Genomic DNA, 27967 nt, shown 5'->3' with positions numbered 1-27967 from the left:
CTGCACCTGTTTTTTGGACTTCAGCTCCCACAGTTTCTAACAGCTGGGATTTCTGGGAATTGAAGTCCTACACACCTGGAGGCCCAAAGGTTGGGAACCAATGCATTAAATAGATGGGATAGGATCTGATGGACCCCCAACGCAAGAGCTATCTTGGCTCAGTTGGATCTGTTTTGGATAGTACTTGGATGAGAGATCATAATGTAGTCCAGGATGTCAAAACCCATTTTCTTGGAGGGCCACATGAGCCTTGTTGTTGCCTTCAAAGATCTGGTGGATCCATGAATAAGAGGGCCAACTACAATTTTTTTACATGCTGGTTAGTGCTCTTTAGTATTTACCCAATTTGCCCTTCTTATATACAGTAGAGTCTCACTTATCCAAGTTTCTGGATTATCCAAGCCATTTTTGTAGTCAGTGTTTTCAATATATCGTGCTATTTTGGTGCTAAATTTGTAAATACAGTAATTACAACATAACATTACTGCATATTGAACTGCTCTTTCTGTCAAATTTGTTGTAAACATTATGTTTTGGTGCTTAATTTGTAAAATCATAACCTAGTTTGATGTTTAATAGGCTTTTCCTCAATCCCTCCTTATTATCCAAGATATTTGCTTATCCAAGCTTCTGCCGGCCCGTTTGGCTTGGATAAGTGAGACTCTACTGTATTTAATCAAGCCACCCCCCCCCCCCCCGGTGGGTTAAAGCACAGTGTGTTAAAGTGCTGAACTGCTGAACTTGCAGACCGAAAGGTCGCAGGTTCGAATCCGGGGAGCGGAGTGAGCACCCGCTGTTAGCTCCAGCTTCTGCCAACCTAGCAGTTCGAAAACATGCAAATGTGAGGAAGGGAACGGCTCTCCATGCAGTCATGCTGGCCACATGACTTTGGAGGTGTCTACGGACAACGCCGGCTCTTCGGCTTAGAAATGGAGATGAGCACTAACCTCCAGAGTCGGACATGACTGGACTTAACGTCAGGGGAAACCTTTACCTTTTACTATATACTTAACCTGCATTTTGGGGAGGAGGGTACTTTGAAAACTGACATGTCTTGCCCTGACTGATGGAGCTACATAAAGATGTCCATGTGCATATTTGTGTAAGAAGTGGCATTTCATGGTAAAGCAGAAAAGGAAATACAAGTAGTCATCTATTCTGTTCAGGTATACTTTGATTAATGAAGTAGTTATTGTAGTGGATTGAAATGGAAGCTGTTACGTGTGCCCGCGATCCAGTCACCCGCAGAACAATAACATGCCACTCAGGTTTGCAGGAAAAAAAAACACAGGAACTTTACTGATTCCAGGAGGTCAAAAACAGTAGTACAGTAGAGTCTCGCTTATCCAACATAAATGGCCCAGTAGAACATTGGATAAGCGAAAATGTTGGATAATGAGGGATTAAGGAAAAGCCTATTAAACATCAAATTACGTTATGGTTTTACAAATTAAGCACCAAAACATCATGTTTTACAACAAATTGACATAAACCGTAGTTCAACACACAGTAACGTTATGTAGTAATTACTGTATTTACGAATTTAGCACAAAAACATTGCAATGTATTGAAAACATTTACTACTAAAAGGCAGACTGCGTTGGATAATACAGAATGTTGGATATGTGAAGGTTGGATAAGCGAGACTCTTCTGTATGTACAATGGTCCCTCTGATCACTTACAGAAGTCCAGTCATAAATGGTCCTTTATTCTCAGCAGCAAACAGGCCTCAAAAATAGCAAGGCCTTTCTGTGAGTAGATACCTCTTTTCACCAGTAGAGTATGAAGCCAGAAGCTGGAAAATGTTAAATTGCCTCTGTGTCTGTATGTCATATGGCATTGAATGTTTGCCATGTATATGTACATTGTGATCCGCCCCGAGTCCCCTTCAGGATGAGAAGGGCAGAATATAAATACTGTAAATAAATAAATATGGCCTGCGGGCCAGATACAGCCCACCAAGGTAATTTATCCAGGTAATTTACCTCAGATTAAAACATGAAGACCCCTGCTCTAGAATGTTTGTAAGGTTAATCTGAACTAGTTGTTTCATAAAGGTTTCCAGGAACATTGCAAGGGGAGATCTTAGTAGTGTAGGAGCTCTACCCCTTGTCTTTCCTTGTTACTGGCCACAGGGGGAGCTGTTGCTCCATTATCCACTGTGACACCGAGTCCTTGATGGATTACTTCCTCATTCTTCGGCACGCTGCTGGACAATTTTTATGGTGTCGTAAATTAGTTAAATTAACCTCCCTGCATAAGGTATACCTAAATTTCCTACTTGATAGATGCAATTATATTTTGGGTTTCTTAGGTCAACAATGAGCTGGGCTATTTTAATGGTCAGGCGCTCAATCCAACTCAAGCTGGCTTCAAACTCATGACCTCTCGGTCAGTAGTGATTTATTGCAGCTGGCTACTAACCAGCTGCACCAGTCTGGCCTATAGTTCAAGGTCTCCTAGAGACTGGTTAAAAGTTTATTCCAAAATGTATCTAGTGATGAATACCTCCCTGCCTTTCTCATCAGCATCTACTTTCCTTGATTTCTATTTTGTTGGCCAAATGTCTGGATTGATGCTTTTTCGTTTTCTCTGTTTTACTGTTCATGCATTCTTGGGGATTCTTGAGGTACCCGTTGTTTGCCTTGGCCATTATGGACATAAACACAAATCCACTAGAACTTGCTAAAATGGGATTCCACTCTTCTCCATCGCAAGCTTTAATTCATTTATTTTAGACATCCTGATACAGCCTAACACCAAAAACAATGTGTTTGTGCAGCCATCCTTCAGTATCCTCATAATGACAATGCTGCTTTAAAAATCCAGCTCAAAAGAGTAAACTGTTGACTGAGCAGAAAAACATAGTGTAAATAAGAACTTCTGACATGCCTCTATCTTTCTATTAATGCATTATTTTCAATACAATGAGTTATCTTGATTTTGATGCATTCATAATTCTTCTTCATGCTCTTATTTGACTATGATCCAAAAAAAAAATCTTTGAAAGACTGACTTCTTTTGAAAAGATACTTTCTAAAGAACAAATTTACAAGTTGCATTTGACACTCAAATACAAAAGGAATAAGATAGTACTTTTGACAATTTTATTTTTTTAATAGTAACAACTCAATTAACTTGTCATTATGTTTTCTTTTTCAAGCATAATTAGTCCAGGTGATTAAAAACACAATCTCTCTTTTTTTAAAAGGCTATTTTAAGAGGGCAAAGCAATATAGCAGCCAAAAGGCTGTTTTAGAACAAATTATTTTAATATACCTCACAACCTCTTGAGGATGCCTACCAAAGATGTGGGTGAAACGTCAGGAGAGATTGCTTCTAGAACATGGCCACACAGCCCGGAAAACACACAACAACCCTGTGATTCTGGCCATGAAAGCCTTCGACAACCAATTATTTTAATCTTTTGGTTACAGCATAGAGTCCATATGCCACTCAGAACTTAACATAATTAAAGTGCCTTTTGATAAAGAATATAAGTTGTTTCAAGGGCTCCATTACAAAAAATACATTAAATCAAATATATATGTTAATTTTATAATTACAAATAAGCCAAAAGTGGAATCAACACTAAATTTTGTGTTCTTGATACTCCCTACCAATATATTTTTCTATTGCACTTATATTCTTAGGCATTAGTGAGAACCCAAACAATGGAGAAAACTTCCACCTTGAAAAATCTGGGGCATGTGTAGTGGCTTTTTTAGAATAAGTGCCACTACATTTCAACATAAAATAACACACTTTCTACAAGTTACTTATTTGTAAAGAGAACCTTAAAATAGCTGAGTTCAAGAACAGGTTCTTCAGGACTCTGATCCATCGTTCTTCTTAAGGAGGAAGTTCTTGCAGTTTTAATTCACTTACCCATAGATGTATCATATGTGAACCTAAACATAGTCTCAGCTGATCTCCCTGAGATTAGACAGGCACATAGATACACTTGTTTGTACCCGCAAAACATATGCAATCGTATTTATGAATGCAAATAAAGAGATGCTTTTGTCAAACACATCCTTCCAAGTATCAAAATGATACAATTTCCCAGTATTGTTGCGCTTTTAATTATTTCAGCTCAAGCTCTTATAATGTTAGCTTCCTCTTTTTCAGCCTATGAGAAAAACATCTGATAATCAGCCGTTTAAAAAGCCATTCTTCCCCAGCTATATTTCTCTTACATAGAACTAAAACCTGACAATCCCCTTTGAAATCAATAGAAAAAGGAAGTTAAATTCTGAAGGATCAAGCTTTCTAGTAGTGAGTGGGAATGGACAAGTCTGCTCAGAAAGTACAGGTCCTGTTTATGAGCATCTTTGTTGATATTGTTTAGATGATACAGTCCATCACATGTATCTGTAGCGTGTCTATATCAGGAAGAATCATTCCACATTTTGGACAAGACTGCGCTGGAATATTCCGCTGTTGCTGTTGCCAATCCTCACTTTCTGTTCCTTTGGGAGGGAAAAGATGCAAGAGAGAGAAAGAGAGATTGATGACTTTTGCCTAGTATTTTCACTTTGTACTTTCATTGTACCCTTAAAACAATATAGAGGAGGCAAACATTCATGCCTGTTATGGTGGTCAGATCAGATGCCTGAAGACAGCTGTCATCCAACACCTGAAATGTTTGTAATGTAATAACAGCCAATCTATTTTATTTCCTATTACCAGCTTAGGAAAAAGTTTTAAATAAATACATTGATGTTTAATTCTATTTTAATATTTGTATATTTTTAGATCTCAAAATATATTGAAATGTTTTCAATCTCCTTTGTGGAGAGAAAATAGTAGTAGTAGTAGTAGTAGTAGTAGTAGTAGTAGTAGCAGCAAGTGACCCCCCCCCCCTTACATTTATTTCAACACTGGTTCAAAATATTGCAAGTTCCTTAAACTTTGGGAGTCTGGCTGTTTTTTCACTTTCTTCTAGGGCTGTCTTAGTGTTACGCCTTATAGCATTTCGTAATGGCTCTTAGAGGTTATACCTATTGTTCATCATTTGATATTCTTTGACATAGGACAGTTTATAAAATATTTAAATGAATATACAGTGTTCCCTCACTTATCACAGGGGTTAGGTTCCAGGACCACCCGCAATAAGTGAAAATCCGTGAAGTAGGAACGCTATATATTTATACATTAATACACGCTTTATACACGCTTTTTAGTCTATATCAACCAATTGTGTGTTGATAAATTGCCTCCTTCTCCTCTCGTTGCTACTTGGGCTCCTTTTCTCTCCCTCTGGCTATTCCTTCCTCCCTTCCTTAGGCTATAAATTGTAATTTTTTATGATTTATAATATTATTTTAGGATCAAGAATTCAATCACTGCACGTTGCTTAAGTCATATTGGCAACCGTCTGCACAGGGTTCCATACTTTGCATTTTAACAACAATCATTCAATGCTAAGGCTTCCCGCCAAATGGAACTGTAGAGGATAGTCTACTGAATAAGCCAGTACCTGCCGCATAGCAGTACTGTCATCTGTTGAGGAGTTACGAAGGTGGAGACATTACTTTTCATTCAACCCTTGAGAAAAGTGAGATAAATGATCCTGACCTGATGGTAGTCTTGTTCCATGACGGGTCTGCATTTCTGCCAGTGAATTCCTGGAGAGAGAAAAAAGAGAATGAGCATATGATGTACTTCTCATTTCTCATTAACAGAACCGAATACGGAGAGAAATGCTCCCTGAAGTGTGGGAAATATGGCTACCTTGTCCCCTTTTTTCTCCACTAGACGGAATTCTACTGGAAAATCTCTCTTGATCCACTTCTTACCTGCCGGGACCTTCATGTTGCTGCTTCTCTGTTAGCAAGTATGTCAACTGCACAGCTAATTGCTCCTTTTCTTCATGGATTTTCTCTCGTGCTGCTCTTTCGGCATGGAAATCAGAACAGTACACTTCCATCTGAGCAGGGAACAAAGCAGGAATAGCAATGGTGGGCAAATGTGCAGAGTCCAGGGACCATTGTGTGGCAACACTTCCTATCACCCTGCACCACTGAATGTACTGAAACGAGCATGCGAGCCTTCACCAAACCCTTCCCTGAATTCATATCAATCTCTTTTGACGGGTGTCTGTACCTGAGCTCGTAGGACAGCCACGGTCTCAAGTTCTTCTTCCTGCTTGGCGATGGTTTGCTTCATTTCATCTATTTGTGACTGCTTAGTAGCCAGTGCTTTCTCCGCTAGGTCCAGCTTGTGGATTAGTTTGTCTGCAACCGTTTTATCTACACTTTCAGCCTGCAGTAGTTTGAACCACGGAAACAATGTGCAAAAAGAAACATGCTTAGAACTCTTATGGTCTAATAATTCAAGCTCTTTAATTAGCTCCAGCTTCTGAAATTCATTTGTATTTATTAATCAGTTCATAAATATATTATCTAGGCAACACACAAATGAAATGGCAATAATGAAACCAATAAAATCCTGAATGCCTCCCCCAAAATTGTTATTTTAAATCTAAGAATCTTTTCACACTAAAACCATTTCACAATTTAAAATCCACCCAACTATCAAGCTGCGTGATCTACATGAGCAAAACTGATTATCTTATTTTCTTTACATCCAGCTTTGTGCTACAATGGACACTCCAGATTCACAGGCTCCAGACCCCCAATTTACGCCAACCAAAGGATGTCACACCCCATATTATTACATATTATTACGCTTAAGGGTATGCATTCATGTCACACCATTTATTAATACAGTGCATGAGCATCCACATTTTTAATATCTGCAGAGGGACCCATAAATGCACGTCTACAGTGAGTCCATAATACTTGGCTTCAATATATTGTGCTTAAAAATTACACTGAGACTTGGTGCCAGAGCAGACCTGTGAAGACCCCCAGCCCAGATTTGAACCACACGATTCTTCCTTTCAAAGGATTTGTTTCTCTGATTTAATGGGTTCCCTGTCAGACTCTCCCATTCTCTGGTTCACTTCATCTTGATATATACTTCCACAGCAATATTAGTTCCCTCCCCTTTCATCTTTGTTCTTTACTTTATTCTTCCTTTTGAAATAATGCTTAAACTTAAGAAGTCATTATTAGAACATTTGATAGAGAGAGTCAAGCCATTTTAACTGGCTAATTCCTGATGCTGCATGCTCCATTGTCTACTATTGTTGTTGCACGCCTTCAAATCATTCCTTACTTAAGTAATCCTATCACAGGGTTTTCTGGGAAGATTTGTTCCTCTGAGAAAAGTGTGATTTGGTGAAAGTCACCCAGCGAGTTTGCATGGCAGAGCAGGGATGCAATCCCTGGTCTCCAAAATCACAGCCCAATGCTCAAACTTCTTGATTGATTTACTCTGGAGTGGGAGTGATTATCAAGTGTGGCTCTAATATTGCTCATTTCTGTATGAGAAACGTAGGTGGAGAAAACAGAAAGCGAGATCAGCAACAACCTAGTTGAGTAAGAATACAGTCTTACTGACTATTAAGATTGTCATTCTATTTTTGTGTGCTCAGATAGAATTTCTGTTAAAATCAATTAAACACATCTCTGAAATAAATATTAGGATTTCCATACAGTTTGCAGAAGTAGTCATGTTATATCAATTTTTCTACATTTTAAAGGATGTATGCATTGCATGGGGCCCCTGGATGCACAGTGTGTTAAAGCGCTGAGCTACTGAACTTGTGGACCAAAAGGTCCCAGGTTCAAATCCCAGGAGCGGAATGAGCGCCCGCTGTTAGCCGCAGCTCCTGCCAACCTAGCAGTTCAAAAACATTCAAATGTAAGTAGATCAATAGGTACCGCTCCGGGAAGGTAACAGCGCTCCATGCAGTCACGCCGGCCACATGACCTTGGAGATGTCTATGGACAACGCCGGCTCTTCAGCTTAGAAATGGAGATGAGCACCAACCCCCAGAGTCGGTCACGACTGGACTTAACGTCAGGGGAAACCTTTACCTTTACCGTATGCATTGCATGCTTTCAAAATGTGTAATTCAGCTGAACAAAATCACTAAGCATTTGGACTTAAACTTTTACAGCAGACTGTCAGTCTTTTCTGTTTTCACGTTCCTCAAGGCTTACCTCTTTCATTTTTAATTCTTCCACTGTTTGCTTTGCATTGGTCAGCTCAGGTAGGAGCTTGTTGTATATATCCTGCAGCTTGTTGTACTTGGCTCTGTTGGAAGTCAAGAAATATAAGGTATGAATAGCCCCCTTTTTATGAGGGCCTCACTTTCAGGCTCATCTACTTGTTCATTTCCAATGAATTTACAATTTCTCATGGCTTGATGAAAATAAATCCAAAGCAACACAGAGAATCTGTGTGGATGTAGGGCTATGTTTTAGAACTGTTTTATAATTTGCTCTCCAACAAACCAGAGTTTGGTGAAGCACAAACACCCACATACAAATCTCAGACAAGCCTGACAAATTTTAGCCTTAGGTATAGAAAAATTGAATGCATAGCTATGAAAATGAAAGCTGAGGTAGAAGAGATCTGGAGTCAGAAGAAGGTGCCCAATCAAATCTTTATAAAATAAATTTGGAATACATGAATCAGACAAGGGGACACAGGTGGTTCGGACGCTTGAAGTAAATGCTGAATGCAACACAAAAAATAAAAAGCCCAAGAAAGAGACTACAATGTCTTCAAAGAAGAATGAGAAAGATTATATTCTTGAATGGCTAGAATAGGACTTTGCAAAAGCAGATATTAAAAAAAGGAGAATGCCTAAAGGCTATGGGTAACGGAACTAAAACCTTTGGGATCGACAGGAAGAGAGAAGAAAAATATGGCTGAATAAGAGATCAGGAAGAAAGAGATTTTAAAACTTGTTTTAAAACATTATATACAATAACTCTGGGCACAGAGTGAAGAAGGGGAGCCAGGAAGACACAGTTCCACCATGTCTCCTGGGTCATCAGTTGGGAGCCTCTCCCTCAGCAACAATATAGTAATCTATAACACGAATATTGTGCTATGCTAATAATATAATATATTGTATATACATATAATATTGATATTATAATGTAATACAATATAATACTAATAATACAATTTAATAATTATATTTTATATATTACATGTAATATTACTAATAATATTGCAGCATAGTGGTCTACTACAATATAGTAATATACACTGCTAATATTGTGCTATGCTAATAATATAATATATTGTATGTACATATAATTTGTAAGCCACTCTGAGTCCCCTTTGGGGTGAGAAGGGCTGGATAAAAATGTGTGTGTGTGTGTGTGTGTGTGTGTGTGTATGGCTAAACCCCTCATATAAGCAATATTGGTTAATATAAAAGCTGTGCAGTGAAAAAAGGGGGAGGTGAATGATAATGATATATAGTAAATCTTGAATGCATAACAAATTTACTTACAAACAGATTTAACTAACAACCTTTAAGATTGGTTTGGCAATAAACACAACTAAATAAAAGTTTAAAAAGGAGAATCAAATTAGCAGAAACAATCAAGAAGAACTTTCAAAGAGGAAAAGAAAAGAAGGTAAGTAGCCTGAAACAAGATAAAATACAAAAAGATGATTTAAGAAGACAGAATTAGTAGGTTTAAAAATAAAAGACAATAAGACATTGGATGTTAAGATAATAGAGATTAAAAACTGGATGAAATGCAATAAAATGTTATATGATGTTTTTCCCTTGCCCTTCATACCATTCTCCTCTCAATGATTTATTAATTCACTACCACTAAACTTAACATTCCTACCTCTCCTCATATCCCTATCATACCTTTTAAAACATATTAATAAAAGAAATATTAAAATAAAATATAAGGAAATGTAATGAAGCAGCCTACAGATCTTTCTTGACGCAAGAATGATCAATTTAAGCAGATTTCAGATGGAGAAGTTAATCTGCATTAATCTGATTAGCAAGACATTGGATTCTGGCCAGAGTCTTCTTTGGAAACACTTTATCTGGTTGTTCATTACTGTCACACAAAGAGAAGTAGAACATGCCAGAGTATGCAATGTTCAATGGGCCACACTTACTTTTCATCGCTTGTTTTGGCCTGCTCCAACCTGATCTCTGACTGCATGCTCTCCACCTGAAGTTCCAGTTTCTTAATGGTGTATAACAGCTGCTGCTTCTCATCCTGGTCTCCAGCGTTTGCACTCTGCTGATGTTCAAGAACCTGACATCTGTCCAACAAAGGAGACAGAAGGCATATGTATCTCTAAAGGCTGTCAATGAAATTGTCAGAAAGTCTGCGGCTTAGCCCAGCAAGAATTACACCAGCTAATTTAGTCTTCCCCCAAAATCTGGAGCAATTTTTTGGAAAAGAGTATTTTTTTTAGATCTGAATGTCATTGTTGAGGGGTTTTCCCTCTTCACAGCACAGTATAGATCTGATTTTGGGGAGGTTGCAGGTGGACACAAACTTTTCACTTTCTCTCCAATTTGTGCTCAATATATTCTGTCCTGATTCAGATGAAAAACTATTTCCTTCAAGCAGTATCTTTTGTTCTTTCGCCAGCATTTTACTCCTAGAATTCAGCAAAAGAAACCAGTTATCACCCAAATAATATATATTTCTTCTAAACAAGCTCCTGGATGGTTTCTTTCAGTCTGCAAAAGTGGTCTCTCTAAGCCTCTAATACAATTTATTGTCAATTTCTGGAAAAAATGTCCAGCAAATGTTGACCGTAAAATTGTGCGGGAGACCTAGAGAACATTTTTCTAGGCATCTTTAGGGCCCCATCAACATTATCTGCTACATTATCTGCTTTGAACTGGATTATATGAGTCTGCACTGACATATAATCCAGTTCAAAGCAGATAATCTGGATTTCATATGGTAGTGTAGAAGGGGATTAGGTCTTCTAGAGTGGTTGTATGGTATTCAAAGTTTTTTTGCATGCAAATGAAACTGTGTTGAATGAGCGTGCATAATAAACAAACCTAATGCATCTGCAAATGCCTTATGTCCAAAAAATTATTCTCTCTCCATAAAATTATTCTTTTAATTTTATGGGAAGGACAGGTTGCCAATTGCTGGGTGAAAAGGGAAAGGTGCTCCATATATGTTCAGATAATTTTTTATTATACCCTTGCCATTTAGTAGAAATCATTTTAGACTACTCTGCTTAGACACAATTTGTTTTTATATGCACCCATCGTGAGAACTATAGTAGTAAAAATGGGAATGTATCTGGATCCTAACTACAGAAAACGATTTCAGATGTCACTAGGACCACCAGCTGTGCCTCAGGTTTTGAGATGTTCTTAATATCTATTCTGAGGTTTCAATTCAAACAGCATTCTTACTTTTCTTGCAGCTTCTTCTGGATTACTTCAGCTTCTTTCAATTTAGCATGGGTGTCTTGAAGTTCTTTGAACAGAGCCGACACTTGCAGGCTTAGAGTTTCTACCTCATCGCCCATCTGCAAGAAAGAAATGAATCAAAACCAAAACCCAACAGCACTATTTTAGACTTAATGGTTGATATAACTCTGTTTTCCACTTTAAAAAATATGAAAAGGAAAAAAGTAGCAACTTTGACTTCTCTATATCTAAGACAGGATTACTGAATCTCTGACCTTCAGGTCCCATTCTACCCACCAGCTTCCTTCTAGTATTATCTCTGATCACTTACTGGAAATAAAAGCATTCTCTTTTCTCTCACTACGTTTTTAGAAAAGTCAACACTGATTGTAATGGATGATTTTAAATAGAACTACAGCAGGGGTTACACCTTTCCAACACTGCAATTGTTGCAGCCTGCTCAGGAAAGAGAATCTCTGGCTTGCAGTTATGACAAGATTGTCATATTAAACAAATATCCATTATCAACTCATTCTCATTTCCAATTTGTGGTGATGATACAAGGAAATGTCTAGCTTAAAGGAAGACTATGCCGGTTTAGGAGAGATATGCATGATTGTAAAGGCTTGGATAAACTCTATGCAACCAAGCTTAACATGTTTTCTTAAGCCTAAAGTTTCTACCACTATTTTTTATACTGTTCATTCTTCTAACAACTTTGTTTCTGCTGCCTTTGTGTCCATTTCACAACAAGCATATCAAAATGAGAATCAGGGGTCAAAGGCTTCCCAACAAATCCATGATGGGCAAGTTCTACCTTCCAACCCTAGAAATGGGAGGTTGTCTTAAACCACCCCAGAAACTAAAGGCAGATTGGATGAATTGCACACATTCAGTGGGTCGTCAAGGCTTTGTTGCTGCAAGGGCCCTAACCGGAAAGGGATCCATTTTGACTACCCTTGCCTCCTTCATTTGGAATTCTGTGGGTAAGGCTTGATTATTTGGAGCATTGCTGAGATCACAGAGGTGGTACCATCTTTTGCCAAGTGAAGTCAAACCACTCTGCCTGATGGGAGTCCCACAGAGGCAGATCTACAGCATCACACCAAATGTCACAATGAGGCAGTCTAAGAAACAAGGCATTAATTCGTTATGCAGATGGATGCAAGTGGACACAGGAAACGGGAGAAAACTTTCCTCTGTCCACTAGCAATAAATGCAAAAGCATTTTCTTTCATATGCAGCCTACATAAATGATTAGTACATTTTGCTCTCACTTTTGCTTCCTCTTCTTCATGTTCCGTCTGGGAGCCCTTCTCATCTGTTGAATACTCCATCCTCAGTGCTCTGTGAAATGCAAGAATCTAGTTCCAATTTAAATGTACTGAATTGGATCCAGAGATCTTTCCCCAGAAAGAGCCAACTGGAAAAGGACTTTCTTACACCCTCCAGTTTGAGGAAAATGACATAATAATGATGATGATTATGATGTTTATTTTTATATCCCGCCCCATCTCCCTGAAGGGACTCAGGGCGGCTCACATGGGGCCAAGCCCAACAACATACAGTAAGATAAACAGTATAAAATATACAATATAAAATACAATATAAAATACATCACAATCACAATAAATCAACAACACAGCTTCAACAGAGTAAAAAGTATGGCCATTAAAAGAGACGGTATCATGGCGCTTCAGTCCATAGTCTTGGTGGAGGGGTAATTTCAGTCATGCAGTATATTAGGAGAGCTAATCATGGGCTTCCGTGATAAGGGACAAAAGACAGTACTATAGGAACAGATAGGGACTCAATCAACTGTTCACTTTAGTCAAAGGTAGCTTGAAAAAACCAAGTTTTCAAAGCTTTTCATCAATGTCAGGGCTAACCTAATTTCTCTCTGGAGAGTTCCAGAGCTGGGAGGCCACAACCGAAAAGGCCCTCTCTCTCATCCCTACCAATCGTATTTGAAACGAGGGTGGGAACGAGAGTAGGACCTTTCCGGTGGATCGCAGAGTTCAAGCGGGTTTGTACTAGGAGATGTGATCACAAAGATAGGCAGGACCCGAGCTGATGAAAATCCTGATGAAAAATCACTTTGAGAGTATTTACCAATAATGAAAATATATTCCAAACATTTCCAGTGGCGACTGTTAAGATGCAATTTAGATTCCTAGGAATTACAAAAGTAGACCACTGTGTTGTATGTAGTTGCGATGGTACATCGAAATCCCCTGAATTTCAAATATTGTTGCAATGTTATGTACAAGTCTTGCCATCCTTATATAGCCTGAATATGTACATTATATTTAATAATTAACTATTGGTACCTGTCCTTTAGTTCCTGCACCTCCTTTTCTAATGCTTCCCTCTTCTGAGTCTCATTCCGAAGAGAATGAAGAAGCTGGCTGACAGTTAACTCTTCAGTTTGCAAATATTTTTTTGCTTCATCCACAGATCTGCTCCTCCTTTGCAGAAGATTAAAAGAAAGGCAAAAACAGACTGAGTGTACAGAAAAGGCAATTCCCACTGTCCGAGTTCCAGCCTCCTAATCACACATTCATGTGACATATGTTTAAACAGTACCTGGCAATTTAGGAGGGACCACAGTGTGAAACATGCTTGGAATTAAGATTTGTGTCCTTTCAATATCTGTGCTTCCCCATGCTATTTTCACAGCCCAATTCCTTTTGTTACTTCTCATGGAATAAAAGGCTGTAGTCACTCTGCCCACACCATTTTTAATTTTTACACCTATATTCTGTATCTTCTGTCATTACCAGTTCATACATTCCTCCCCAAAATAAAAATTCCCATTGCTTGGAATTTCATAGTAAAGTAGTCCAACAGTCTGATCTTTGAATGAAAAGTTTCTGTTTATTCAAAAGTTCATCCTGTTTTGAAAAATAAAAGAGTGCACTGGATTGTACTGCTACTCCCTTTTCTTTCCATTTTCATTCATACAATATCTTTCCTTGGGTTGATGTGAGTTTTCCGGGCTCTATGGCCATGTTCCAGACGCATTCTCTCTTGATATTTTGTCGACATCAATGGCAGGCATCCTCAGATGTTGTGAGGTCTGCCATAGATGTGGGTGAAACGTCAGGAGAGAATGCTTCTGAAACATGGCCATACAGCCCAGAAAACTCACAGCAACCCAGTGATTCCGGCCATGAAAACCTTCGACAATACAATATGCTTTCTCGTTAGACAGGACTGTCAATACTGAAATCAACTTTCCAAAGTGACCATGTCAGAAACTTGTATCTATTAAGATACATGGCGACAATCCCTTTTCTAATAGAGGTCTATGAATGAGAAAAGGCAGGGCAAAAAATCCAAACCCAACCAACTAATTAAAACCACAAGTATTATCAATATCCCACAAGCCTGACTTACACATAGGTAGGTGCGTCACCCATTCTTTTGTCACTAAGATCTTGATTTTCCTTTAAAGCTCCATTTACTTCTTCCTCCTGAAAAACAAGAACATTTGTTAGTTACACAGTACAGTTGAGTTATGTCTTTTAAACAAAAATATACAAAAGTTGCACAAATTAAGAACAAGTTAATTGAGTTAGATCCACAAATCAGTGTTCTGGAATTTCAGTCAAGTTTCTTTCTAATTCCCCCTTCCCCTTTACCTGTGCAGGAATTTATCATAGCAACAAAGGTATAAGTTTTATTGATTAGCCAATCAGCTGTATCAAAGCATTTGATGAACACATTTAACACATACAACATACAATCCACATTACAACCAAAGTTAAACGAAGTTGTTAACAAGGGGTCAAGATCCTGAACCAGATCAAATATCTGCAGACCTACTCTAGACTGTCTATGATTTTGCATACAATCCAAACACTTTTTTCAACAATTACTACTGTACTGAATAAATTAAACTGTAACGAAACTGAAACTACTAAGATCTGAGTCCAACTGCTAGTCCCAATCAGAGTAGAACTAATGAAGCAAAGGGATCTTCTTAGATGATGACTCACCATTCAGTCCTTGAATCAATAAGTCTATTCTTAAGACTAGCAACTGGATCTGGGCCTCAAGCAGCCAAGTGTTGAAGCAAGACCAGCTAACCAAATAGGATACTAGGGAGCCAAAATATTTGCTGAAATATTTCCAATATATAATATAATCCAGTAACCAATATAATTCTAGTACAATCTGTTGCAGGAGGTGATTTTGGGAATGCCAGGGCAGCATTATAGGCAATTCTATCCCCCCTGAAGCATACCATGATCTGAAATATAATGCTGGGTTTGAAAAAAACAACAACTAAATTTCACATCAGTTTTCCTATCTAATATTATTTCTATACTGTATGAGCAGTGCAGTTTGACACCACTTTAACTGCTATGGCTCAATGCGATGGAATCCTGAGATTTATAATTTGATAAGGCACCAGCACTCCTTGACAGAAAAGGCTAAAGACCTTGTCAAACGACAACTTCCATGATTCCATAACATTGAGCCATTGCCGTTAAAGTGGTGTCAAACTGCAACAAGTCTACAGCTATTTAGAGAGTGAATCAGCAGGGACGTCAACAACAACAATGGCACAAGGCCTCTGAGACAGAAGACTACACTGAAACTTTGGTTTCCCCAGTGGACTATCCCAATTTAGTGTATGATCGAATAGTACATGTAAAACAGCATAGCATTAATAGCATCCTGCTACAAAACCCAGCTTTAACTTGAAATGTTAAGCTCTTCATCTCATCTGTTGCACAATGCTCTAAAAGAAAAAGCCTAACCTAACTGCACTTTCATGTTCTTTTTCTTTTTGAGGAGGTGACAGAAAAGCATCTTACGTGCATCCTGATCTCAACAAATGAATCTTCAGCAGTGGCGCTGTTGAGTTTAAGCTGCAGCTCTGAAATTATGGCCACCAGATCAGCCTTTTCTGCCTGGAGTTTTGTCACTTGCATCTTCAGCTGCTCCAGTTCTTGTGCCATCTCCTTTTTGGAAACTGTACATCCCTAAGACGAGGAATCAAGAGGCTGGGTTAGTTAGATCCAAGGGAAACTAGGAGCTACAGGGACAGAGAATGCGGGGCATTGTGCACATTATTTCAGTACGTCAATCTCAACATGCATTTGTCTGGATACTAAGGCTGGATTTACATAGCCCTATACCACAAGACCTGATCCCAGATTATCTGCTTTGAACTGGATTTTATGAGTCTACACTACTAGATAATCTGGGATAAACAGATAATCTGGTATCAGATCCTGGGACATAGGGGAGTAGATCCAGCTTTACTTAGGAATGTCAGTTGTCTTCAGGCAACATGTTCAATCCAGACACAGTTGTGAAGTAGTCCACTGAAATCCAGGAAACCTCCTCCTCCTACTGTTTAACATGTTTAATATTAACAATAATATTCTTTCAAGTATCTAATACCGATTTTTCTTACAGCACAGCTAGTCCTAGGCTGTAAGCATGATGGTAGGGAACTATAGGAATCAAACAGGAAGAGAAGTCAGAAAATGCAAATTTGAATTTGGCATAAAGCCTGAACACATTTAGCTGATAACTGTAAGGACTAAAGCATTTTTACTGACATGGGCCTTACAGGTAAGCTGCTTAGCAAGGATTGTCCAAGACAGAAAACTACCCCAATCTCTGCAATATAAAAATAACGCAGAGTTAAAATAGTCAAGGCTTTAGCAGGACTTTAAAGAAGCCTGAATCTTCTGCTTGAGACACCTTCATCAAGCTTTATAATAAAGCTGACCTTACTGTTTGGGATTTAAATGTAGAGTAAAAGAGGTGCATATATGAGGTTTAAGCCTCAAGTAAAGAAAACCTTGTAACGTTCTGATTCTTATCAGCATCAAGGAACAAGAATTTCTTGTTCGCTGTTTGTGTATCTCCTGTTGATGTAACAAAATATTCTGCTATGGCTACTGAAAAATACAGGCCATTTGCACTAGAATCCTAAGCATGTTTACTCAATTTGATGGGGCTAATGATTCCAGCCTTGGACAATCAGCTATTTATGGTATCTAAGACTTTATTCATTCATCGGGCAACACACAGCCAGTTTTTCTAGCTACATCAGTGTTTCTCAGCATTCCCAAATACATCCCACTGACTGACACAAACATGTGTACATTTTACTTACATTTGTGAGATCTTCTCCCTTTTCTTCAAAAGTTTGGAGCTGCTTTTTCAGTGTTTCATTCTCGACACATTTGCTTGCTAAGCACTGTCTCGCTTCCTTGAATTTAATTTCGTAAAACTCTCGTTCTTCCTTCAGCTTTTCACTCCATTCTGAAAGATTCTCAAAACGGTCCTTCATAGCTTGGTTATGTTGTCTCACAGCTTCTGTTTGACGGGCAGAAATATAGCATTAGTGTGTGTTAAAACATCACTTTCCTACTTCTTCCCCCCAAACCTGAGCAATGTTATTATTTTGGGAATTTTAACATAGGCCTGAGTTTATTTTCTTCTGTTTTGCACTATTTCTTAGAAAAAGGAAAAGACATGTAAAACATCTGATTAATAGCAATGTTTTTCTACCAGACTAAGCTCCATTTGTTTTGGTTGGCTAAAGGAGAAATATCTACAGCTCCCTAAAAGGCAAAATCAGGAAAAATTCAAATGCTCACAACATTTCCTTTAATTCACGGAAAACATGTGTCCATGTAGTTGTTGTCAGACTGCCACTCCCCTCGGCAGTCAATGGTGAAGGATGATAGGAGATGCAACACCTTTGCATGGCCTAATGTTTCCCATTCCTACTTTAAGTTTGAAAGGAAACTCTCTTTTGTTACAGAAGATCAGTCTTCCTACTATTTACTGTTTGCAGCAGTAAAGAGTTCCTTGCACTTCAAGGTTAACTTCACATTTATTGCAAGCCTAACTTCATTTAAACAAGGCAGTGTGTATTTTCTCTATTTGGATGCAAACTAGGGAAGCCAGTGCCTGACCCAGCAGAATTTACACAACAGTTTTCTTTGTATTTTGCAAAGCATGGAAAAAAAACAACTCTCAGGACTCCATGTTGGCCGAGGGATTCTAGGACTTGGAGCTCAAGAGGTAAATTTTCCAAACTTATGCAGTAATGCAATATGCTTGAGGCCCTCTTTCTATACAAAAGTACTGGCAGTTCCCGAGTTACAAACATCCGACTTACAAATGACTCATAATTAAGAATGGGGGTTAGACAATAGGAAACAAGAGAAATCTATCCCTTGGAAGGGAAATCTGAAAGAGTTACCATGGGGAAAAAGGTGTCTCCACTGGAGCTCTGTCACTAATCCTTGTTTTCAAAATATAATCATCACAGGGATAGAAAGAGAGGTAAAATCTTCTTAACAGGGGCACAGACAGCAAAACAAACACTACATGAGTGGTAACCCTTCTCTATACTATCCAAAGCACATATGTATATGCATATTTGGCTGAAGTCACACTTTAAATGTACCTGTTCTGACTTACATATAAATTCAATTTATGAACAAACTTACAGATGCTATCTTGTTCATAACTTGGGGACTGCCTGTACATTTAAAAGTGAACATGTACCTTGTAAAGGAGTGACAAAACTAACCATCCTATATATCGAGGACAATGTTCATAGTTCATTGAGGAGCAAATCTATTGTTCAGATCATCATATTATTTTAATATGCTCAACACTCAATACTCCATGAGATGGGGATTGGAGCCAAGGGAGCATTCAAACCAGCAGCAATTTTGCTTCAACTAATTCAGAGCTCTGAAGGAAGCCCAAGCAATATTAAGGCCTTACCTTTAAGCTCGTTGTTCTCAGTGATGAGCTCTTTCATCTGCTGGACCATCTCTTCCACGGTAGCAGCCCCAGGCACAGGAGGTGGCACATTTGGGTGCCCATTTCCCACTTCCGTCTCCTGGTGTTGCCCGTTTTCAGCAAGACCATTTAAAGGCCGGCTGGACATCGCTGCAGCTGCGTTGAGGAGAAAAAAGAATATAAATCATAACACATCGGTGGCCAAACTGTGTACATGTCAGGATGTGAACTGCTATCTGTACTAATAAATTTTGGGAAGTCTTCCTCAACTGACATTTAATAATTTTAAATAATGATAACACTGGACAACAAATGTTAGACCTGTTATCAAAGCAGATAATCCACATTACCTGCTTTGAACTAGATTTGAACTACACTTCCCTATAATCCAATTAAAAGCAGATAATCTGGATTTTATATAGCAGTGTAAAGGTAAGGGTAAACGTTTTCCCCTGATATTAAGTCTAGTCGTGTCCGACTCTGGGGGTTGGTGCTCATCTCCATTTCTAAGCCGAAGAGCTGGTGTTGTCTATAGACGCCTCCTAGGTCATGAAATTGCTTTTTATATCAAATGAGGACATTGTTTTAATTTTTTATCATGTTTAAATTGTGATGTTATTATCGGATTGTTGTATGTTGTGTGCTGGTATTGAATGTTTACCATGTGTAAACCGCCCTAAGTCCCTATGGGAGATAGAGCAGTATATAAAGTTTTGTTGTTGTTGTTGTTGTAGGTTGGCAGCAGATGACAGCGGGAGCTTACTCTGCTCCCCGGATTCAAACCACCACCTCTTGGTCAGCAAATTCAGCAGTTCAGTGGTTTAACCCACTGTGCCACCAAACCAGGGGCCATAATGGTAACACAACATAACTTCTAGTGCCATAAGGTAAAGGTAAAGGTTTTCCCCTGACGTTAAGTCCTGTCATGTCCGACTCTGGGTGTTGGTGCTCATCTCCATTTTTCAGCCGAAGAGCCGGCACTGCCCGTAGACACCTCCAAGGTCATGCGGCTGGCATGACTGCATGGAGAGACGTTACCTTTCTGCCGGAGCGGTACCTATTGATCTACTCATAATTGCATGTTTTCGAACTGCTAGGTTGGCAGGAGCTGCAGCAACATCGGGCGCTCACTCCGCTCCTGGGATTTGAACCTGGGACCTTTCGGTCTGCAAGTTCAGCAGCTCAGTGCTTTAATACACTTTGCCACTGGGGGCTCCGGTGCCATACAAGAATAAAATTGTAACCTCTATTATTTTTACCAGCTGTCGAAAACTCATGGGCATTTTTAAACATATTGACTGTCATAGGGGGAAGTGGGCACCCTAGCCAGTCCACCACTGAGTTACACTCTACGTGGGGCGGCCCTTGAAGACGGTCCAAAAACTGCAGTTGGTACAATGGTTACTAACTGTGACCGCGTCGTCCCCTACGAACCTACACGATCTCTAAGATCCTCCTGGGAGGCCCTCCTCTCGCTTCCACCTTCTTCACAACTGCGTTTGGTGGGGACAAGAGAGGGGGCTTCTCGGCAGTGGCCCCCCAACTCTGGAACTCCCTCCCCAGGGAGATTAGGTTAGCTCCCTCTCTACCCTCCTTCAGGAAACAATTAAAGACCTGGATGTTTTGGTTGGCCTTTGGTGAGACAACCATCGGATCATCTGCCCTACTCTGTATTTTATTAGGTTCTTATTATCTATGCATATTAACTTATCACTTTATTCTTGCATAGCTGCTTCAGTCTCTCCACCTATGTAGTTGACAGAATTGTGCCTGGTGATTGACTGATATTAACTGTTATAATACTCCTGTTCTATATTGTATTATTGTTTTTATCTTTTATACTGTTAATTTTATTTATGTTGTTGTTTCTGTTTAATTATGTTGGTTGGGCTTCGCCCCGATTCCCCATGGGGAGATTTATTTATTACATTTATATCCCACTCTTCTCACCCTGGAGAAGACTCAGAGCAGCTTACAAATCAAATGTACATCCAACATATTATTAGGATAGCACAATATAAGCATTAAATTACTATATTGTACTATATCATTATATGGTAATATTATTAATAATATTACATAATATATAATATATAATTTATATTATTATATTATATTATTATTAGTATAATATTGGATAACATTATAATATTATTATCAAGATTATAAGGTTTTTTTTTTCATGTCAGGAGCAACCGGAGTTGCTTCTGGAGAGAATTGGCCGTCTGCAAGGACGTTGCCCAGGCGACGCCCGGATGTTTTGATGTTTTTACCATCCTTGTGGGAGACTTCTCTCATGTCCCCGCATGGAGCTGGAGCTGATAGAGGGAGCTCATCCTCGCTCTCCCCGGGTGGGATTCGAACCTGGCAGCCTTCAGGTCAGCAACCCAACCTTCAAGTCACGAGGCTTTTATCCCCTAGGCCACCGGAGGCTCCATTATAAGTATATACAACATATTATATTATATAATAATACTTTATTTATACCCCGCCACCATCTCCTGTGCCATAGCAACATGCTATGCTAATTTTATATACATACATATATCATCATCATCATCATCATCATCATCAAATTACTTATTAATCGCCCTCCATCCACGATGCTCTAGGCGATTTACAAGATATATATATATTATATATATATACAATAATTTATGAATATATTATAAGTATATACAATATACTATATATTCATAAATTGTTGTATATGGGATGATACAAATCAGACACTGTCATTGTTATGTTGCTACTATCATAATTTTAAAGAGGTAGTTTTAATTTTTGAATAAGTTTTAATGTTTATATTGGAAAGTGTTTATAAAGTTTGTATATTACTGATGTCATGGCCTATGGCTAGTAAAATAAACAATTCAATTCAAATTATCTATATATATAAAAGAGTAATGGCATCAGGGCAGTGGACAAAACAACAAAAGTACAGGCCCCCCAACCTCAAAATTTGACAACACAACCCATCATCCACGGCACTAGGTTGATACAACAAAAAGAAAAGAAAAATAAAGTCCTAATTAGAGAGAGAGTAATAATTGTTTTTATCCAATTGCTGCCAGTTAGAGTGCTAAGCTCCGCCCACTTGGTTTCCTAGCAACCTACTCAGCTCACAGGACAGGCACAGTTAGGCCTCACTTAGGCATTTTCCATAGATTATCTGATTTTAACTGGATTAAATGGCAGTGTAGACTCAAGGCCCTTCCACACAGCTATATTACCCATTTATAATCTTATATTATCTGCTTTGAACTGGATTATCTTGAGTCCACACTGCCAGATAATTCACTTCAGTGTGCATTTTATACAGCTGTGTAGAAGGGGCCTCATATAATCCAGTTCTAAGCAGATATAAGATTATAAATATACAGTAGAGTCTCACTTATCCAACATAAACAGGCCGGCAGTACGTTGGATAAGTGAATATGTTGGATAATAAGAAGAGATTCAGAAAAAGCCTATTAAACATCAAATTAGGTGATTATACAAATTAAGCACAAAATATCATGTTATACAACAAATCTGACAGAAAATGTAGTTCAATACTCAGTAATGCTATGTTGTAATTACTGTATTTACAAATTTAGCACCAAAATATCACAATGAATTTAAAACACTGACTACAAAACATTGACTACTAAAAGGCAGACTGCGTTGGATAATCCAGAACTTTGGATAAGCGAATGTTGGATAAGTGAGATTCTACTGTAATATGAAATAATTACTGTGGTAATCCAGAACAACCCAATTCTGCCATGGAGGACACAATCCAAGCACGCCCAACAGATGGCCACCCAGCCTCTCAATAATAATAAGAATAAGAATATTGTACAATCCTAAGGTTAGCAGATACCCCTAAGGATCATCCAGTTCAACTTCCTTATATCATGCAGGAGGACACAATCCAACCACTCCTGACAGATGGCCATCCAATATCTGCACAATAATAACACACATCGAATCATAGCATCAGACAGTTAGGAGACACACCTAAAGGCCACCCACTCCAACTCAACTCTGCCATGGAGGACACAATCCAAGCACTCCCAACAGATGGCCACCCAGCCTCTCAATACTAATACTACTACTACTAATAATAATAACAACATCATACAATCCTAAGGTTTGGAGTTACCCCTAAGGGTCATCCAGATCAACTTCCTTCTACCATGCAGGAGGACACAATCCAAGCGCTCCTGACAGATGGCCATCCAGCCTCTACATAATAATGATGATGAAGAAGATAATAATAATAATAATAATAATAATAATAATAATAATAATAGAAGCATAGAATTCAAGAGTTTGGAGAGACTCCTAGAGGCCATCCAGCCCAACCCTTTCTACTATGCAGCAGGACACAACCCAAGCTTTCACAACACATGGACAACGTATAAATACTATACAATACTAAAGGTAAAGGTAAAGGTTTCCCCCTGACATTAAGTCCAGTCATGTCTGACTCTGGGGCCTGGTGCTCATCTCCATTTCTAAGCCGAAGAGCCGGCATTGTCCGTAGACACCTCTAAGGTCATGTGGCCGGCATGACTGCATGGAGCGCCCTTACTTTCCTGCCGGAGCGGTACCTATTAATCTACTCACATTTGCATGTTTTTGAACTGTTAGGTTGGCAGGAGCTGGAGCTAACAGCAGCCGCTCACGCCGCTCCCGGGGTTTGAACCAGGGACCTTTTGGTCTCCAGCTCAGTGCTTTAACGCACTTCGCCACCGGGGCTCCTTATACAATACTACACAGGGACATAGACCCCCTCTATCCTCACCACTTTCACAGTACACAAATAACCAAATGCATACTAAACATAAAGACAACCATACAACAGACATTCAATACCACCACTACCTCAACAAGTTCTCACCAACACCACTAGACAACGCCACAGCAACGCGTGGCCGGGCACAGCTAGTTGTATATCTATATATATAAAAGAGTGATGGCATCACGGCAATTCACAAAACAACAAAAGTACAGGCCCCCCAACCTCAAAATTTGACAACACAACCCATCATCCACGCCTCAAGGTTGATACAACAAAAAGAAAAGAAAAATAAAGTCCTAATTAGAAGGAGAGCAATAATTTTTTTTATCCAATTGCTGCCAGTTTAGAGGGCTAATCTCTGCCCACTTGGTTGCCTAGCAACCAAGGGATAGCCAGGTTTCAGTTAGGGGACAGGAAGATTTAGGCCTCACTTAGACTTCTTCCACAGATTATCTAATTTGCACTGGATTATATGGCAGTGTAGACTCAAGGCCCTTCCACACAGCTATATAACCCATTTATAATCTTACATTATCTGCTTTGCACTGGATTATCTTGACTCCACACTGCCATATAATCCACTTCAGTGTGCATTTTATACAGCTGTGAAGAAGGAGCCTCAGATAATCCAGTTCTGAGCAGATAATATAAGATTAGAAATATACAGTAGAGTCTCACTTATCCAACGTAAACAGGCCGACAGGATAAGTGAATATGTTGGATAATAAGAAGGGATTCAGGAAAAGCCAATTAAACATCAAATTAGGTCATCGTTATACAAATTAAGCACCAAAACATCATATTATACAACAAATTTGACAGAAAAAGTAGTTCCATGCGCAGTAATGCTATGTAGTATTTACAGTAGAGTCTCACTTATCCAACACTCGCTTATCCAACGTTCTGGATTATCCAACGCATTTTTGTAGTCAATGCTTTCAATACATCGTGATATTTTGGTGCTAAATTCATAAATACAGTAATTACTACATAGCATTACTGTGTACTGAACTACTTTTTCTGACAAATTTGTTGTCTAACATGATGTTTTGGTGCTTAATTTGTAAAATCATAACTTAATTTGATGTTTAATAGGGTTATCCTTAATTCCTCATTATCCAACATATTCGCTTATCCAACGTTCTGCCGGCCCGTTTATGTTGGATAAGTGAGACTCTACTGTACTGTATTTACAAATTTACCACTAAAATATCACAATTAATTTAAAACACTGACTACAAAAACATTGATTATGAAAAGGCAGACTGCGTTGGATAATCCAGAACATTGTATAAGCGAATGTTGGATAAGTGAGATTCTTCTTTAATATGAAATAATTACTGGGATAGAATAATGCAGAACAATATAATCTCTAAAACCAGGACAGTAAATAAACAGGGGAATTCCACACAGGAAACAATCAGGGCCAGCTAACACCTCCCAACAAAGTATTCCCATCATCAAAGTCTGGCAAATCCTCTGTTTTCTCAGGGCCACAGACAGTAGACGCACATAAAATATTGCAAACAACACCACTCTGAAAACAAGGGAATTCCAGACAGGAAACAATCAGGGCCAGCTAACACCTCCCAACAAAAAAATCACTCAGGGAGGAAACAGCCAGGCTTTAAAGCTGCAAGGCCATTACATGCTAATCATTTTTCCTAATTGCAGCATTCATACTTGGCTCCAACAAACAAAAAAAACCAATCAGAAATATTGTATATTCACAACCTTTAGGAAATAATATCCCTTGATGGCGCAGCGTGTTAAAGCGCTGAGCTGCTGAACTTCTGGACCGAAAGGCCACAGGTTTGAATTGGGGGAGCGGAGAGAGCCCCCACTGTTAGCCCCAGCTTCTGCCAACCCAGAAGTTCGAAAACATGCAAATGTGAGTGCATCAATAGGTACTGCTCCGGCGGGAAGGTAACGCCGCTCCATGTAGTCATCCCACATGACCTTGGAGGAGTCTACGGACAACGCCGGCTCTTCGGCTTAGAAATGGAGATGGGCACCAACCCCCAGAGTCAGACATGACTGGACTTAATGTCTGGGGAAAACGTTTACCCTTGACCTTAACTACCACCAGTTCCTCAATACTTTATTTCCCATACCACCATAATTCGCCACAGCAACGTGTGACCGGGCACAGCTAGTATATAATATATGTATGTATGTATGTAAAATTAGCATAGCATGTTGCTATGGCACAGGAGATGGTGGCGGGGTATAAATAAAGTATTATTATTATTGTTGTTGTTGTGGTGGTGGAAGCTCCATCCTCGGAGGCTTTTAAACAGAAACTGGGTGGCCATCTGTGCTTTGATTGTGCTTTTCCTGCATGGCAAGGGGTTGGACTGCAATGGTCTCTTCAAACTCTATTACTTCTGTGATTCTACAAATGCAGTTTGATCCCATGGTTGCATGTTATAGCACTCAGAGGCATCAGCACTCTTTGGGCTGAGAAGCCCAAAGGCCTTAGAGAACTCCCACTCCCACGATGCCATAGCATGGAGCCTGGGCAGCTCAAGGGAGGCCTGGCGGCATTAGTCTTGTAGTAATATAGGTGCTCCCACCTTTCCCAGATGCCATTTGAGCTTTCACTTTCGCTTCTCCAAAGATGACGCCCTTGGACCTTCGGGGCGCGGTTTTATTTCTCCCCCCCCCCCCCCCATCCTGCCCCCTCCCATGCCCAGGTCGCAATCCTCCCCATGGAAAAGCCCCTTCTGGTTGCTTACCGGGCTCTGAAGCCCCCGATGGCTTCTCTTAAGGGGCTTCTCTTAATCCCCAAGGCAAGGAGGAAGGCGGAGGAGAAGGAAAGGGTTTGTTTTGGAGCCTTTGCCCTGGGTCAGCTGACTGGAGCAACGCCTTCCTCTGGCTTCCCAGGCTAGAGCCTCGCCTGGCGGCTGCTTAGGCTTCTGCAGCTCTGCCAAATCCATCTGAACGATGGGATGCTGTTTTTCGGGCCACGTTCCAGTAGCATTCTCCCCTGACGTTTCACCTGCATCTATGGCAGGCATCCTCAGAGAGGTCTATTGGAAACGAGGCCAGTGGGGTGTGTATATATCTGGAATTTCCCGGGTGGGAGAAAGAACCCATGTCTGTTTGAGGGCAGTATGAATGTTGCAATTGGCCAGCGTGATTAGCATTGAAAAGCCTTAGCCTCAAAGCCTGGGGGCAATTAGCAAGCTTGAATAGCTCCAGTAGCCATGAAGCTGCAAAGTCAAACAATGAGGGTACAGTAGAGTCTCACTTATCCAACATTCTGGATTATCCAACGCATTTTTGTAGTCAATGCTTTCAATGCATTGTGATACTTTGGTGCTAAATTCGTAAATGCAGTAATTACTACATAGCATTAATGTATAATGAACTACTTTTTCTGTCAAATGTGTTGTATAACATGATGTTTTAGTGCTTAATTTGTAAAATCATAACCTATTTTAATGTTTAATAGGCTTTTTCTTAATCTCTCCTTATTATCCAATGTATTCGCTTATCCAACGTTCTGCCGGCCCGTTTATGTTGGATAAGTGAGACTCTATTGTATCTGCAGAGAGGTAGCCTGGCCTCTGTTGCCTGGGGGCAGCCTCTGTGTGGGAGCCTCTGTCTGGCACTTGATTGGGGTTGTTGTCTGTTTTCCGGGCTGTATGGCCATGTTCCAGAAGTATTCTCTCCTGACGTTTCGCCCACATCTATGGCAGGCATCCTCAGAGGTTGTGAGGTATGGAGAAACTAAGCAAGAAAGGTTTATATATCTGTAGAAGTTCCCGGGTGGGAGGAAGAACTCTTGTCTGTTGGAGGCCAGTGTGAATGTTGTAGTTAATCACCTTGATTAGCATTAAATGGCCTTCCCAGCCTCGCATCCTGGCCTGGGGGAATCCTTTGTTCAGAGTCGTTAGCTGCCCCTGATTGATTCCTGTCTGGAATTCTTCTGTTTTCAGAGTGCTGCTCCTTATTTACTGTTCTGATTTTGGAGGTTTTTTTTAATACTGGTAGCCAGATTTTGTTCATTTTCATGGTTTCCTCCTTTGTGTTGAAGTTGTCCACATGCTTGTGGATTTCAATGGCTTCTCTGTGTAGTCTGTCATGA

At 39.5% G+C, this 27967-nt stretch overlaps 1 protein-coding gene and 1 long non-coding RNA gene across 2 annotated transcripts; one reads left to right on the top strand and one right to left on the bottom strand.

Annotated features, from left to right (window-relative positions):
• Nucleotides 1-155: 155 nt before the first annotated feature.
• Nucleotides 156-6188, top strand: LOC134299320 (uncharacterized). The gene is made up of 2 exons (XR_010006502.1): nucleotides 156-319; nucleotides 5689-6188. It is a non-coding gene; the product is annotated as an uncharacterized LOC134299320 (long non-coding RNA).
• optn (optineurin) lies at nucleotides 3095-26770 on the bottom strand. Its single transcript, XM_008111452.3, has 14 exons — nucleotides 26613-26770; nucleotides 19068-19241; nucleotides 17437-17639; nucleotides 16121-16288; nucleotides 14694-14770; nucleotides 13625-13762; nucleotides 12572-12641; nucleotides 11298-11413; nucleotides 10022-10171; nucleotides 8077-8170; nucleotides 6110-6268; nucleotides 5803-5933; nucleotides 5582-5631; nucleotides 3095-4473 (listed from the first exon to the last, which is right to left on the bottom strand). Exons 2-14 carry the CDS (start codon nucleotides 19231-19233, stop codon nucleotides 4349-4351), a joined length of 1647 nt encoding a protein of 548 aa, XP_008109659.2. The 5' UTR covers nucleotides 19234-19241; nucleotides 26613-26770; the 3' UTR covers nucleotides 3095-4348.
• Between the last annotated feature and the right edge of the window lie 1197 nt (nucleotides 26771-27967).

The sequence above is a fragment of the Anolis carolinensis genome, chromosome 5 (genome assembly GCF_035594765.1).
Source record: "Anolis carolinensis isolate JA03-04 chromosome 5, rAnoCar3.1.pri, whole genome shotgun sequence".
In the NCBI taxonomy this organism is placed as follows: domain Eukaryota; kingdom Metazoa; phylum Chordata; class Lepidosauria; order Squamata; family Dactyloidae; genus Anolis; species Anolis carolinensis.
Note: the sequence above shows the minus strand (reverse complement) of the source record. Positions and strands in the feature narration are given on the sequence as shown.